Genomic DNA, 15,800 nt, shown 5'->3' on the forward strand with positions numbered 1-15,800 from the left:
TATTTTCATTTTTTGTTCTACCCTCTGTCCTTTTCCTGGACTAAAATACATACACGAATTTTCCAACTTTTCTGGCACGGAAAACTAATGAGTGTACCTCTCTTCACTGAGTCATCAGCATCTTTACTAACCCCTGGGAAGAGTCTGGTGGGATGAAGAAGAATCACAGTTCGCTGTAGTCCTCACGTGCTTTTGGGTTTTGCTTTTTGAAAAACATCTAGTTGTGACCTCCGGAGGGTTGTTTTTTACTCGTTTTTACCCCCGAGGTGGAGATTAAGGACTCGGGCTAGGCCAGGAGGAGGTGATGACGTTCCTTCCCCATCCCACCTCCTCCTCCTCCTCCTCCGCGCAGGCTTTGCTCGCAGCCCCTCTGCTGCCGGCCAGGCCGACCCCGCTCCCCCCGCGGCGGCTGCTGCCGACTGACGGCCGTTCTTCCCTCCTTAAATAAATTGAGCAATGCCACTGGCTGTGCTAATCTGTCCCCTGGCGCTGGGGCCGTGGGGACGGCACGCTCAGCCCCCGAGAGGCCGAGCCTCCCGTTTTCGGCTGGTGGAAGCCTTCCCTCCGCGCAGCGCTGCCAAACGGTGGCTGTTGCGGGACGGAGAGGACGGGCTTGTGGCGGTCACCCTCCAGACGATGGGGCAGGTTATTTAGCGAACGTCGATGAAACGTGCAGAGTGTCTGGAGCGGGAGGGTGTTCGCGGGAAGCGAGGGGCCGCGGTGGCTGCGCGAGGCGAGGTCCCCACCTTCGGTCCTGTGCTGATCTCAGCGTAAATCGCGCAAAAGGAGGGCGTAAAGGTGTACGGTGTCAACTTGGTGAATGGGGAGTGGAATGCCAGGGGGGGGTAAAAAAACAACAAACCCCTTAGGGAAAAAAACAAACAACAACCACCTTAGGGAAAAAAACAAGAGAAAAAGAAACCTGCAGCAGAACCCCATAATCCCCCAGTTAATTGTTCTGCAGAGCCTGGATCCCCGCTAGCCCTCCGGGCTGACACTCCTCAGCGGTCTCCCTGCCAGCAGCAGGCACGTAGGGCTCGGCTGTGCTGCTCCTGCCCGCGCTGCCTTCGTCGGCAGCGGAGCCGCCAGCGCAGCCTCCAGTTCTGCCCCTTAACGCTCTCCCCCTCACCCCCTCCCACCAGGTTTTTGCAGTCCCCACCGGAGCAAGGGATTTTTTCCACCTTGGCTCCGTGTGACTCAATTTCACTTCGTTCCAGCTCTGGAGCTGTTAAGAGGAAAAAAAATAATAATGTTGCAATAGGAAGTGAATGGTATAAAGAGCTGCAGCGAAAGGTTGGCGGATGGGCAGTGTAGTGAAGCAAGAAGCAGCAAACCTGAGCGGTGGGACCCTGAGAGAGGAACGGTGATTGACCGCGGGGACGTGGAAACGGCAAAGCTGCCTGAGTTACTCTGGCTTGTTCCTTCTGCCACGTGAAGAAAGTCTCGGCAGCGCTCCCCCAGTACCTGAGCTGGTGCTGTCAGATGAGCTGCAGGAGACTCGCGTTCCCCGGCTCTGTGTTTTTATAGCAGTGATTTGCTGGTTCTTCGATTCCCGAAGGAGCTCTCCTTCTACTCCATTTCTCAGCTTTCCTCTCTGTTCACTTTTTTAACCCATTTTTACATTTATTTCTTATGCATATAAGAAATCCTGAGCAATCCTGAACACCTTATCTCCCGCAAAGGAAGGAACATCTTGTATGGAAGTTACAGCTGGTGGGTTAAAGGCAGCCAGTCTGGTTGTCTGGCGGGTGGTTTTCCACCTGTAGTGCTCTGCCAGATGGAGAGGGGTGTGCAGGAATCTCCGCGCTCCCTCCACCTCTGCTGGCGACCCCCCGGCTGCGGTGCTGCGTGGGGCAGGGATCGCGTAGGCTCGGTGCAGAGGGAACGAGCTCAGCTCTCCGGCCTCTGTTACCCGCCAGGTACGGCTGCCTGGCCAGCAAGAGCACAACCATCTTCAAAAGCTATTAATTAGCTGGTGACAGTGCTCTGAAGGGGGCTGTCCAATTCGATTCTCCCAGCCAAGATGAATTTGCAATTAGAGAAAAACATTTTTCAAACTGAGCGTCTCTTTGGTCAGTAAGCTAATTATCGAACAGCCTGGGAACCGAGGATACCGCTTTTGGACCAGAGCTGTAATTTCAGGCGTGGATTGATGACGAAAGCGTGTGCCAACCCAATTAATGTCATATTTACTACACATCTGCCACGCGTCCCAGCCCTGCTGCCCTGCGGAAGGGTACAGGGCGAGGAGCTTTCCTGTGCCTGACCCTTCACAACCCTGCTCTCGGTCCCGCATCCCCGCGCCATGCTCGGGGCGCCGCGCCGGCACGACGATGCTGGAAGCGGGACCAGAGCCGAGCCCTGGGAGTGGAGCTCACCTCGCCGGCTTTCGGCGCCTGCATCTGACCTGATCACTGGAGGCCCCTTTTCCAGGCTCTGTAGGGAAAAAGAACTGCCAGGGCATGAAGCATCTGAACGATTTGGGTGTCTGCGTTAGGATGAAATGAATCATACCCTGAAAGCACCGATGTTGGCTATAAAGGGCGCCTGGGTGGGGTAGCTCTGATGTGACGTGGGGTGGGATGAATCACGCAGCCAGTTTCTGCTTCAAGCAAGATGATCAGATAAGGTGTTCAGAAAGCACCGATATCAGGAGCGTCAAACATAATTTTTCTTGGGCTGGGCATTAATCCAGCATGTTCAGCAGTAGCGCCAGCTTAATGCTTCTTCTGCATAAACCCACGTAACGGAGAGCACAAGGTGGGGTGGCTGCCGCGGCCCGAGCAGCTGTCCCGGTGGCAGAGGGCATGGTGCTGCGGCGCGTAGCCCCGGCCACGGGTGGCAGCTTTATCGCGGTGCCCCCTCGCTGATTTGACACGCGGTCTCTTCCCAGCGGCCTTCAGCGTTCTCCCCTTTCTCTCCTTACAGCTCCTGCCTTGCCCAGCACAGTTCGCCAGCGCCTGGTGGACCCTCAGCACGCCCACGGATCTCAGAGGTTGGTAGAGAGTTATGTGCAAGGCCAGAATGAGTCGGGCCAACCTGCCCATTACCGGGCAGGCCGAGTCTCTCTCCGTCGAATGCACAGCCTCTCCTCTGGACAGTCTTTCAGTTCTGACCTTCCCGGCACCAGCCCATCATCTGCTGCCACCGCCACCTCTTCCACCTCTTGCTCCTCATCCACCACCACTGCATCTGCTCCTGCTTGCCATGTCCACCCTATCTATTACCATCACACCACCTCCTCTTATTTCCTTCAGATGGACTCCATCCCTGATCTACCCCCTCCTGATGTCACCTCTGGAGTTCGCTGTCGCACTGAGAGCTTTGGGTATATTGCTGTTTCTTTTCTAGCTCCCTCTTGCCTGCTGTGTCTCAGAGCTGATGCTTGCTCGGGTGCTCTTTCTCCCAGATTCCTTGTGCCCTTTCCTTTGGGGCCTTTGTTTCATTATTTATCCCCGTGTTTGTTTCTTCGACCGCTCTCCCGTGCCAGTGGACCCTCTAAGGAGTGCTCCACGGTCCATTCCCATTTCTGCGAACTCCGTGGGCGCATAAACCGCGGAGGTGCTGTTGGTTAACTGTAGCTAAGCAAACGAGAATTCCTGGGCACGCGGTACTGCTAAATAAGTCAGTCTTTCCTCTGGGTGCTGCTCCTGTGAGAACAAAGGTAACACAACTAATCAAACAAATGCTGACCTTATTTGAAGCCTTGACTTATTTGGGGTCTCCACAAGCGAATTGCAAAGGAAACACAATGGGCAGATACTGTGAGGCAGTAGTTGGTGCTGCCGGAGGGTTTGAAATCTGTGTGGTTTTTAAGAGGTGGCAAAAAGCAGGATTTAGGAATTTTGTGTTTCAGAGTGACTCTCTACCTCTGTTTTGGTAGGGAATGAAGCATACGTGTGTTTTGGGTGAGGAATGTCTGAATAATGAGAAGGGGAGGGAGCCGGAGCTTCTCGTTGCTGGATCGCTGGCTGTAACTCGGTCCCTTTCAGTAGGAACAGCCGGCGAGTGACGGCTCTTTGGAGACCTGTGTGCGGTAGGATCCAAGGAACTGGTTATCATCCACATCCCTAAATCCCTGAGCACTCCTGATTGACCACGTTGACATTGGGCAAAGGACGGGGGGGGGGGGGGGGGGGCACAGAAGCAGAGACCCTCTCTGGTCTAACTGGGGTGCTGCGAGGGACCTCTGGCAGCCGCCCTGAGCTCAGAAACGTTCTGTAGGCCAAGCACAGAGAGGATCGCGTTCCATGGGTGGCCCCGGGTGGCTTTCTTCCGAATGAGGTCCACGGGCAGCAGCTGTTGGAGGTCCTCACCCCACGTGTGGCACGGGCGCACCCCGCTCCAGAGCGCTGGCTGAGCCGGCGTCCCTCCAGATGCTCAGTTTAAACCCGGGGCTGAGGTGTGAGCGGGGTGTGTGGTTTGGGGGGTCTCTAGCTCGGGGGCGTTGCAGGCGCTTGCTGCAGAGGTGTCGGCGCTGAAGCAGACGGTGGAAGGGCTGTGATGGGCTGTCTGGGAGTCCCGTCCTCCTGCCCGGCTGGGGAGCTGCCTGTGACCGTGGCTGAGCCGTTTCATCTCTCTGTTCTGCCCTTTCCCCTCGGTAAAATTAAAAATAGCCTCCTTATCCTCAGCTTTAGGGAACTGGCTTCTGGGAAAAGGCTGGAAGTCTCCCCGCAAGGAAGTCCGTAGGGGCAATGTCCTTCCCCGTTTATTTATCCAGGCAGGACAACATTCCAGGTCACCACATCTCCGTTGTGCCGTTATTCCTTTATCTGTAGGCATCTCTGCCCTTAGGTGTGGGTTCTCCCCTGACATCATTTGCACTGGTTTGGATGTCTCACCCCCAGGGTACCTGGTCTGTCTGAGAGCGCTGGACCAGCGCGGCCCTGAGCCCCGGCTGCCGGCAGCATCGCCCGCGGAGCCCCGGGCGGCCCCGGGCACGTCGTGGAGCACCGGGGCCGGGGGGAATCGCTCTGCCTGCTCCACAGTGGACAATTAAAGACCAACAGCTTGGTTGATTTAGTAATGTTTGTTTTGGGACAGCATAATTAAAATTCAGATTAATTACTGCCTTGCAGCTGTCCCGGTTTGACTGATAAAAGCTGGGAATGGTTCTGGTACCACCGCACGGTCCCTGTTTACTGTCTCTGCAGAAGGGAGAGCCTGTCCCGGGAGCTCGCAGGCTGATGCGGTTTCAGAAATAGCCGTATAAACATATAAACATGATTTTCTTTTTTTTTTTCAGCTGAGGGCTGTGATAGACTTAATTGCTGCCCAGGTTAAAGTCTCAATCCCGCAGACTCCCCTGAGAGTGGCAGAGGGAAATGTGGTGTGTCTGTGGGATCCCAATTAGAAAAGGCAACGGTGCTGAGGGGTCACTGGGAGAGAATAATGAGAGAATCTTCTCCTTATTCTCCACGGGCACTTAGTAGCTTGTCAGAACCTAATTGGTCACCCGTCAGTGGAAGGTAGGATGGTTTTCTCCCTGTTCCCATAGCAAAGACCACCTCTCGATGCAGGGTAATTGATTTAGCGATGGCGTTTTGCAGAGTAAGAACTGTTCACCCGAGATTTGCTTCAGCTACGCAATAGCAGAGGACTCCAAAATCCATATTCATCCATTCTCTGTTCATTTCAGGAAACAGAAATGAAGAATTGGGTGCCCAAACGTGTTCTTACTTTGTTGCTTTTAACTTTTTGTCACGCTGCATCGTTGGCAGATCCTGCTTAGATGCATCCCTAAAAAGACTGCCACGAAGGCAAGCCACAGCACAAGCCAACGTATTGCTTCTTCTCTTTTACATAACCAGCCTCGGAGGCCTTTACATACATCCCTCGAGCTCCACAGCCTCCCAGAGAGGCGAGCAGAACAGATGGGGAAGCCGAGGCTGAGAAAGGCCTTCCAGGGAGCCATTGCCAAGGACGAGAACGGAACCCAAAAAAATCCCTGGCTCCGGGCTCCCTCGGTAGGAGGAGAGCGCTGCCGTGAGCGCTTTGGGCTGCTGGATGGCTTTAGCCTCCCTCGTGTCTAGCAGCCGCCAATGCTGGCGAGACCTGGCGAGAGAAGTCATCTCAAACACGCCGTTCCCCCAGAGAAGGGCTCGGGGATCGCCTCTCTCGGTGCAGGCGGTACCCAGTGCTCGAGTCTGCTGGGGGTTCCCCGGGTAGGGACCTTCTCTCCAGGCAAGGCCAGCGCGTGGCCGGTGAGTTGCTTTCCTGAACTCCTCACTGTTTGCTTCTCTTTTGCAATTGGCTTCAGAGGATCCGGTGCAAATAAGGTCAGAGCTGTTCTGATTTTGAAGGCTGATGTGTGTTTTTTTTAATGTTAACGAAGGGGACGGGGTGTCCCGGGGGGGTGGGAGGGGGGGGGGAGAGGGGCTGGAGGCTGCTGTGTGCACAGAGGTTTCTGCTGCCGGTGCCTGCTTCAGGTGGTACCCGTGGGTAAACCTGATGGAGATGGGCGCCTAGGGCCGAATCCCCATGCTGGTGGCCCTTTTCCAGCGGGGAAGGGAGGTGGCAGCCAAAGCGAAAGGAGAGCGTCAGTAATGCAGTGAAAAGAGTGACTCACAGCTCTTACGGACTGGAAGGGGAGAAACTGCTGTTGGATTTGCATTGTAGAGGCTGTTTCTAAGCCCCTGACTGTGCCGCGCTCAGCGCAGCAGAATCGCTAAGCCCTGCAGCACATTCTGCCTTGGGGGACGCCTGCGCTGCCCCGGTGCCGCCTGCTCGCGAGGGGTGTAGTGCACAGCCACGCAGCGACGGGCACTCTCGGTAAAGGGCAGGAGAGGTACAGGGGCGGCGAGGTCTGCCTGAGGCCGGTAGACCAAGTGTCAAACACCCTTGAGCTGCTCCTGCGCTTTCCCAGAGCCTGTCCCAGATCCTGCAGACAGTGGGAGCCCACCAGGAGAGATCATTCCACCGGCTGCAGAGCAGAGGAAGAATTCTCTGTCATCCTCCCGCCCTCTCCCCTCTTCCTCCACCGCTACCACCGGTCTTTCTTTACTCCATGCTTTGCTCTCTGCTTCTTCTGTTTGCAAAGTCAGCCCATTCCCATTTTCTCACCCTCTCTCATTCACCGCCGTCGGTTCGCATTCTTGGAGTGCCGCGGTAGGGAGCGCGGGTGGAGGCAGCTAAAGCAGCCGTGGCGGCAGCGCGCGCATCCTGCCTTCGCGTAGGTGGGCGCCATTGGCTTCAGCCTTCGTAGGTCGTGTGCCCAACTCCATCGAAAAGAAAGCAGTGAGCACTGCGGCTGGGATTTAGGAACGTGTCTTAGGTGAGGCTCCCGGGTATTTCCGTGTTCAGTTGGTGGTCTGAGGTTTTCGGGAGAGATGAGCGTTCGGTAGTTCCAGCAGCACCGCAGAAGTACTTTCTCTGAAGGTGCCTTTGCGCGGCTGTGCCCTTGCCCAGCGTTCCCTCTTCAAAATGCGCTGTGCCCGTTCAGAGGCGTAAGCCTCACGGAAGTTAGCGGGGTGTATGCTGCCCCTTCTGGCTGAGCCTCGCCCAGGGCGACCAGCGATATCCTGGCAATGTTCTTCCCTCTTGTCCCGGCACCGGCCTCGAGAGTGTCCCCTCCTCCTCGCTCTCTCTGCCAGAGCCCATGTGCATCTCAGGGAGTTGCGTCCCCGTGGACACACACCTCCCCTGTCGTGCGCTCATGTGGGAACCACAAGAAAGGACTGTAGAAAGTCCCAGTGAAAGTTTCCAGCTGCTGCTGTTCAGTTCTGAAAGTCAGTCCGTGCCGGTGGGTGCCACAGCGGGGACTTGGGAGGTCCCTCTCTGCATGTGCCTGAATGTCCTGGTCCCTCGGCTGTCAGGTGGGTTAATGGCCCAACCGGCCCCTTGGGTTGTGCCCGGCGTGGTGATGGCATGTCACACCCGTGTCTGGGCTGCCACAGCTTCGCAGTGCGGCGTGGGGGCTGCTGCTGCTGCTCGAGGTCTTCTCCGTGGCCCACCGCCGATGTGCCACTTGGCATGGTGGTGGCAGCAGTCACAGTGCCTCACCTCCACCCTTCGGGAGTATGTTCCCGAGTTGCAGCTGGGTAGAGTAGTTCCAGATCACCTCTTCTCCAGATCAGCCTGAAGAAGAGAAGGCTCCGGGGAGATCTTATTGCGGCCTTCCAGTCCCCAAAGGGGCTACAGAAGAGCTGGGGAGGGACTTTTTACTGGGGCATGTAGCGATAGGACGAGGGGGAATGGCTTCAGACTGGAAGAGGGGAGATTTACATTAAATATTAGAAAGAAATTTTTCACTATGCGGGCGGTGAGCCCCTGGCGCAGGGTGCCCTGAGAAGCTGTGGCTGCCCCATCCCTGGAGGTGTTCAAGGCCGGGTTGGACAGGGCTGGGAGCAACCTGGGCTGGGGGGGGGTGGCCCTGCCCGGGGCAGGGGGTTGGAACTTGATGAGCTTTAAGGTCCCTTCCAACCCAAACCATTCTATGATGATTCTATGATTACGAACCAAGTGGGTTAGCCTAGTGCCATCGGGTGGTTTGCAAAGTGTGTGCTCCAAGGCTGTTTTCCCCCCCATCAGCTCCTTCAGTCCCCCTCTGCACAGCAAGCCCGTGAGCCCGGAGAGAAAAAATTGATGTCCAACAAGGTTGTGGCAGCCAGCGCAGTGCCAGGCATCTGCGCTGGAGCAGGATGTCCCCAGGGAAGAGCCACACCTGCAATGGGAGGGGACCCTATAAACGGACCACTGACACCTTGATGCCTGGGGACCTTCTGTTGCGGTGGGAGCGGTCCTGGGAGGAGATGCAGCGGCTGCAGTGCACAGCGAGGACCTGCTTCGAGCTGCTCGTGGCATCGGCCAGAGGCAGCGTTTCGCCTCCATCCCCCCGCGGTGCAGGACCAGCTGTCCGAGAGGATCAGGTTCCCATCGTCTGCACTCGGGGGGAGGGGGGGAGAAAATTCCCTGGACCAGAAGATGTTTCTCCATCTGCTGTCGTCACTTTCTCCACACGCTGCCGTAGCTTCAGCAGTGCTTCTGTCTCTGCTGGATTTAAAGCTGTGCGGGACCTTGAGAGGGAGAGAGGAAGAGGTTCCCTGGATGGCCTCCGAGCTGATGGGCACTTGCAGATCTCATCAGGGAGAAAACTCACCTTCTTCAAAAATAAGGCATTTTTTAAGTCACCTCAGTTAAAAAAAAAAACCACAACATTTTTTGCTGTATTTGCCATTATCTTGGGGTGGGTTTGCTTTTTAAAAGATTTCTTTTTACTGACCCCCACCCAGATACCTGTGTGATTATGGCAGCTGGTGGGAAGGTTGGGTTGATTGTTACCAGAAAAGAATATTCCTCGATGGAGTTACAGCGTTGAATTTCACGCGAGCAGGTGTTATGGTCTAACACTGCCTTCGCTGTCCACAGCGCGCTGCCCCCGCACAATGCTCAGCCGCTTCCTCGGGTGAACTTCAGCAGCTCTGCTCTCGCGCCCTGGTCCTTAGCGAGGTGGTCCCGGGGGAAGTGGTGGTCTGACCCATCCGTAGCAGCACATCACCCTGGGGGTCAGCCGGGATGAGTCCGGAGCAGGTGCCACGGACCTGCCCGCGCTGCTGGGAGGTGGCCCTGCCTGCCCGAGGTCCTGGCTCGGATCAGTGGCCGAGGTTTCGCCCTGCTGCCTCCCCACCCCTGTGCCCATGTGGCGGTGGCTGAGCGGAGTCTGGATGGAGCCTTTTCCCCTGAGCTCAGCCCTGAGCCAGCGGGGTCGGGCAGCTCGGAAGACGCAGCTCTGCAGCAGCCTCCATCCCTCTCCTCGGTGCGCCGGGACCGAGCGCCGACCGCGAGGACGCGCCGGCCGCTGCCTTCCCTTGCGCGGTGCCCGTCTGCAGGGCTGGTGCCAAACCATCTGGCCAAAGTCTGACGTGTTTTTGTGGAAAGGGGGTGCTTTCCAGGTATTTGTGGAGGAAATAAACCTCTGAAAGCACGTGTTCATCACTGGCTCACCCTCGCAGCGTCTCTCCCGACAGCAGCTCAGCACAGGCACGCGATGGCTTCTGCCACCCTTTCTTGAGAGATGACACCACGAGTGGCCTGGCAGAAATTCCCCCTGTGCAGGTGTTTTAAGCACCAACGTGGACCAGAAACATTCAGGAAGACCATGAGACTCCAAATTTCCTTAAAGGAAAGGAGTCGAGTCGTTGCAGTTGCAGTTATGTCTTCCTTCTGTGTTGACGAGCAGCAGCCGGAGGTTTTGAGCCCCCCCGGGTTTTGTGGGTGCTGTTGGTGGCCACTTTTTGGAAGGTGGCTCTGAAATACTCCCATGTTCAGCCCCATCAAGTGTTACTGATGGCGCTGTTCCCGAAGCTGACTGCCCGTGACCCAGCCCCACTTCTCCCAGTCCAAGCTGTGGGTCGTGAGACGTGACAGTGACCTCCTGCGGAGCCGCGGTACCTGCTGGTGGCGCTGGGAGTCCGGAGCTTCCGTGGCTCCGTATGCTGCGTTTCATGGCAGTTGTCTCCCTTGGACGGTCTCCAAGATGGTCCCCTCAGAATAGCCAGGGATTTCTCACCATCCGAACGGTTCCGTTCCCGTTCTCCCTGCCTGCTGCTAACCTTGAGGATGCGGCTCTCTGTTGCTCGCGTGTCAGATGGGCTCAGTTGTGCGTGTGCGAAAGGCAAGGACTATTCCAGCAATGCCTGGAGCTATTTTCTTCTTGTTAAAATAAGAGCTGAGACAGTCTCCACAGCTGTGCTCTCACAGCGGATCTTGGGCTGTATCCCAACCATCCATGAGGCTTTTTTAATATCCCTTTCCTCCATATATTCCTACAGAGCTGTTGAACAAGGGCCCGAGTTTCTTCAGTGGGTTTTGTTAAAAACTACCCTTGTTACCATCACGGAGGGCAGAGATCCGAGGAGAATCTTTCCTGCCCTTCACAAGCCCCTTGTGCTAGTCCAGTCATACTGGGTGACCATGGCCGCTTCTGCTGAGCATCCTCCCAGTACTGCCTGAAGTCTCCTTATGTACCAGCGTCTGCTCCCTGCTTGCCTCGCTCCTTTGCTGCCTCCAGGCTCTGACGTTATTTACGCTGGTCGAGAGGAACTGGGGGCTCTTCGCGTGCCGTGCTGGGCAGGTTTGGTGCTGAGCGCGGCAGGGCTGAGCGGGGCACAGCGACCCCCGTCCTGGGGTTTGGCTGGGGGGGGTCTGCGCCGGGAGCAGCGGCCGAGGAACTGGTGAGCATCTCCTGTCTCTTCTCGCACCCTTTTGCTTCTCTTTGCTCCTTTTCTCTCCATTCGCCTTCCCCATCCTCCACCCCTTGCCTCCAGCTGGTGCAGACCCCGAGTGAGAGGCAGCCCCCATCGCTCCCTGCCGGGCAGGAGGCGTTCCCCTGCGGCCTCTGAGTCCCGAGGCCGGCGCTACAGTAGGTGGTAGCGAGAGCAGCGGTGTGTGGCCCTCTGTCCGGCTGCAGGGGCGCGCTAGCAGGTCGGGCAGAGCCCGCGGGGATGTCGGGCTGGGGTCCAGCAGCCCTGCGCCCCTCCGGCTGTGACTTTCCATTTCTCCTTTCCTCCCACCTCCCGCTCTCCGCTTCAAAAAGGGTCTGGCAGCCCCTGGGGCTGATGCAGCGGCGCTCTGATAACGCATTTTTGCAGTCACAGGTGGGCACCAGGCCGGGGGCACAAACCGCTGTGCAGCAGAGGGGCTGCCGTCGGCGGGGCACGCGCTGGGGCATGGCTTCGCGCGGGAGAGCCCACCCTCTAATTCCCCTCTCCGGGATTAGAGGATTGCTCCAGCTGAGCCAGGAAAAGGGGGAAACGCTCAGTCCGGCGCTTTCCGTCCCGAAGCGGCGGTGCGCACACACGGATGCGAGCTGAGCGAGCGCAGAGGAACCCTCTGGTGAAGTTGTCCCCAGTCCCACAGCTGGAAGGGCATCGGCTCCCCCAGCTGCTCCGGTTCCCCGGGGACCAGGGCGAGCTGTGCGATTCCACGAGCTCCTGCTGGGATCCATGGGGAAGAAGTGGGCTGGCAGGGTGGTTTCTCAGGAAGCGGGAGGGCAGCTGGCTGTGCCGTGCCTGGTCAAGGGCCCCCGATGGCCACTGGGGCCGCAGCCAGTGACGTTGGACCCATGAGCTCAGGGCTGAGTGCTTGCCGCTGCCTCGTGGGTCGGGGCCTCAATCCCTCTGGTTCTGCCTCCACGTACATGTGTTTCCTTCCATGTGCACGTGTTGAGTAGTTGGCACGGGGCTGGACAAGCCCCCCGTCCCTGGGGGTGCCCACCGCAGTAGTACGGAGGAGCAGAACCTGAGGCGGCAGGAGTGGGGAGGGCGTCTGCCCAGCTCCCTCTGCCCGGGGGTCGCTGCAGGACGGGGCTGCCCCGGGGGGGTTCCCCTGCGCCGCCCGTCCCGTGGCCGCTCTCAGCTGCTGCATCCGCGTGTGTGCGCGGGTTGTGGGGCCAATGTCCCCCGGGCTGCCGGGCCGGCGGCGCTAACGACCTCTCTCTCCCCTCCGCCCTCTCCACCCCAGAGACTTAACTCGCTGCGACTCCGAATCCTCCATCCCGCACCTGAGCGACCACCAGCGTATCCCCAGCTCGGCGCCCAAGCTGCTGGCTGCCCGCCCCAACCTGCTGACCAGGTCCATCGAGGAGGCTGTCCCCGGCCACCCTGCCATTGGCGCACCCACCCCCAACGGCGGCAGCCGGCACGCGGAAGCCTCCGCGCTGGGGGCTTTGCCGGAGCGGCTGCCCGAGAGCCCCATGGTGATGAAGAAGATGATGATGGTGAATCACGGCATGGAGAAGTCCTCCAGCCTGGGGGAGATCAGCCACCCGACAGCCGGCAAGCACAGCCACTCGGATTCCTCCCGGTCCCACAGCCCCAGCTCCACCGACCCCGACACCCCCTCCCCCATCTCTGACTGCCGGCTCAGCAGCGCCAAGAGCACCCGCATCCCGCAGCTGGCCGCCAAGAAGAGCCCGGGGGACGAGGACAGCAGCTTGACGGGCGATGAGGTTGACCTCGGCCAGAGCAAGAAAAAGTTCCCCCTAAAGATCTTCAAGAAGCCCAAGAAGTAGAGGGGGAGTGGGGGGAAGAGGACACCCACCCAGGAGCGCGACCCGCTGGGACCGGGGGGCGGCCGCGCACCGGGAAGGCAGCGCACCCGCCCGTCCCGGACCCCACGGCGCCAGCGCCCGCTGCCCTCCCTCTGCACCCTCCGTCTCCGAGTCACCTCACTTAACACCGGCAGCGGGAGGAGCTATTTAAACTTATTTATTTCCTGATCTCTGAGAAACAAAAAGAAAAAGACGACGACCGCTCCCCCAGAGAGAGCAGCCGCCCTTTCTCCCCTTCGACTGCTGCAGTCCCTGGCTTTGCTGTGCATGGCTTCCAGTTACTCCTGCCTCTGCTCAGCCACACGGCATTTGGGTTTGGTTTCAATGTGGTTTTATTTTTTTATTTTATTTTTTATTATTGATTTTTTTTTTCCGGTTCTTCTGCCTCTTCCAACTTTTGCACAGGCTGTATGGAAGGTCGGGGTGGTGGGAGCGCGCGGAGCGGGGCCGGCCGCTCCCCGAGGAGGCAGCGCGCTCCCCGCTCGCCTCTCGGGGTGACTCAGGTGCGAGCGTCCGGGTGAGCTGCCGCGTGGTTGTCGCGGCCATTCTCCCCTCGTTTCCGTGAGTCACTTTTCTCCACCCCGGCCCCCATCGCTATGACGGTTGGGAGGGGGAATCCCTCTTTGTGTGCTCTTGATAAGCAAGAGCAACTAAAAAGCCCTCGCGAGGGAGGGCTCTGCCCTTGCCGGTACTTGTGCGTCCAGGAGCTCTGCCCGCGGTCTGCCCTTCACCTGCGTCCCGTGCGCACCGGGGCGGCTGCAGCCCATTGGGATTCTGTGGCGGGACGGGGCTGCCGGAGCAGCAGCGGTGTCGGTGTGTGGTGTGGGGCGGGATGCTGGGGTGGAGGAGCCCACAGCTGCCCCGGCCTCACTCCTGAGGCCCTGGACCTGCGCAGGGGTCACGGGCCAGCAACAGCTCCTCCGAACCCAGACCTGCCCCGAGGGCCCGGCTCAGCAGGGCAAGGAGCGGGAACCGTGGTGGTGGTGCAGCACTGGGAAGAGCCATCCCTGAGGCGTGTTGGTGCAGAGCCGGGTCCAGCCTCCACCTCCACACAAGGGGCAGTGGGCTCCGGGTGTGGGACCCGTCCCCTGTCCCCATGTCCCCGTTTGGCAGGTCCGGAGGGAGGGAGCCGGGCACTGCGGGGCTGTCCTTGGCTGAGGCCAGGCAGGCTGTGCGTGGGCGGCGGGAGCCTGAAAATGTCCTCCACTTTCTCCTGGCTCCATGCCCCTGCAGCAGGCGTGCGCTAAGGCCGGGTGCCGGGGGCTCTGTGCCCTCCCCAGGGATGGAGGAGGTTCACCTGGGTGCCCGCTGCCCCTAAAGGCAGCGTGGGCAGTGTCCTGCCTGTCCTGAGGCCACGCTCGCTCCCGCTGGAGGCTGGGGTCTGCCTGGCTGTGCCACCCCATGGCCCGGGCGCTGCTGCCGTCCGGTGCTGGCACAGCCTGCGGCAGGTCTTGGTCTGGCCTAAGCCACTGCCCGGGGGCTCGGTGGCTCTGCCATCCTCCCCCGGCACACTGCGGGTCGCATCCTGCTGCTCAGAGCTCTCATCTCCGCCTGTGTCCCCCACCACAGCCCGCCTTGCCAAGGGGGAGTCCCCGAATCGGGGCAGTGAGTCTCTGTGCTCATGCTCCCTCCAGATACAGCTCTGCCACCGCTGCCCGCAGCACCGGGGCTGGTGGAGGAGCCCCCGGCCACCCTCCCGTGTCCCTCGAGGCTGCTGCTGGCACTGCACGACCCCAACCCAGAGCTCTCTATCCACCGAGCCCGGCGTCCCTGCCCCACCACCCCCTCCGTCCCAAGCGCCCCCCCGTGCCACCGTCCGACACTTTCCGGCACGTCCCCGGTGGTGGGCTGCTGCTCGAGGCTGTCCTGGTGTGTGACCTGCGGAGGGCAGAGGAGGATGCACATCCAGCAGGGGAAGGAGAGGAGGCAGGGCGGGATGCTGAAAGCCCCCCGGGGCCGTGCTGTATGCCAGAGTAATATATATGTGTATGTTGACAATACAGGAAGGGCTATAAAGATGTTTTTTGTTTCATAGGTGGTAGTTAGACAATTACACTGTTGCTTTGAGATAAGTGAAAAATTCCTCTAAATGACTAAGTGCCTGCATTTCCCCGTGGCTGCTCCGAGGCGCGGGGAGGGGGGGACACTGTGCTCGGCCCCCACGGTCGGGGCTGCTGCCGCGGGCAGCTCGGAGTGGCTCAGCCACCCCCGGGAGCGGGGCTGGCGGCGGTGGGGCCCTGCGGGCACCCTGCGAGCAGGGGCAGCCCGGGCTGGAGCCGGGGCCTGGCGGCGCTGCTTGTGGTGGCGGAGACCTGTCGATGCTTCTGGAGAAGGGGTTGGGGATCCACCAAACGGCAACTGTTGACGCATCTGCCAAATCTTGATTTTTTTTTTTTTTTTGTCATTTCATAAAACTTTTAAATCCAATAAAGCATGTAGTCTATTTTACGAGCCGGTGTCTGCTGCTCTCTTCTTCCAGCCCTTCCTGGGCTGCAGCAGGGGGGTCCTATCTTGGGGGGTCAGGGCAGTGGGTGCCTGCCAGTGGCGGGGGGTCTCCCTGGGCAGTCCCCCATGTCCCCAGCAGCTGTCCTGGCTGGTCAGCGGACAGCAGGGACAGATGGACACCTTGGCTCTCCCACACCCACCCCTTCACCCCAGGGCCACCCGTCCTGCGATCGCTGGCCGTGAGTGGAGTCCTGCAGGATCTGGATTGGGCACTTCTGCTCAGTGCCAAAAACAACCCCACACTGCC

At 59.2% G+C, this 15,800-nt stretch overlaps 1 protein-coding gene across 2 annotated transcripts in view; it reads left to right on the plus strand.

Annotated features, from left to right (window-relative positions):
• The window catches only part of STIM1 (stromal interaction molecule 1), a 105,140-nt gene extending 89,644 nt beyond the window's left edge, over positions 1-15,496 (plus strand). The window contains exons 11-12 of one of the 2 annotated variants that reach the window (XM_082499410.1): positions 2,929-3,328; positions 12,460-15,496. In XM_082499410.1, coding sequence (XP_082355536.1) covers positions 2,929-3,328; positions 12,460-13,009 — 950 coding nt within the window. In that variant the 3' untranslated portion in view covers positions 13,010-15,496. The remainder of the gene's footprint in view (positions 1-2,928; positions 3,329-12,459) is intronic. The other variant, XM_082499411.1, reaches the window with a different exon arrangement.
• Positions 15,497-15,800: the final 304 nt, after the last annotated feature.

Source organism: Vanellus vanellus, assembly GCF_965231255.1.
Source record: "Vanellus vanellus genome assembly, chromosome: 1".
Classification (NCBI taxonomy): domain Eukaryota; kingdom Metazoa; phylum Chordata; class Aves; order Charadriiformes; family Charadriidae; genus Vanellus; species Vanellus vanellus.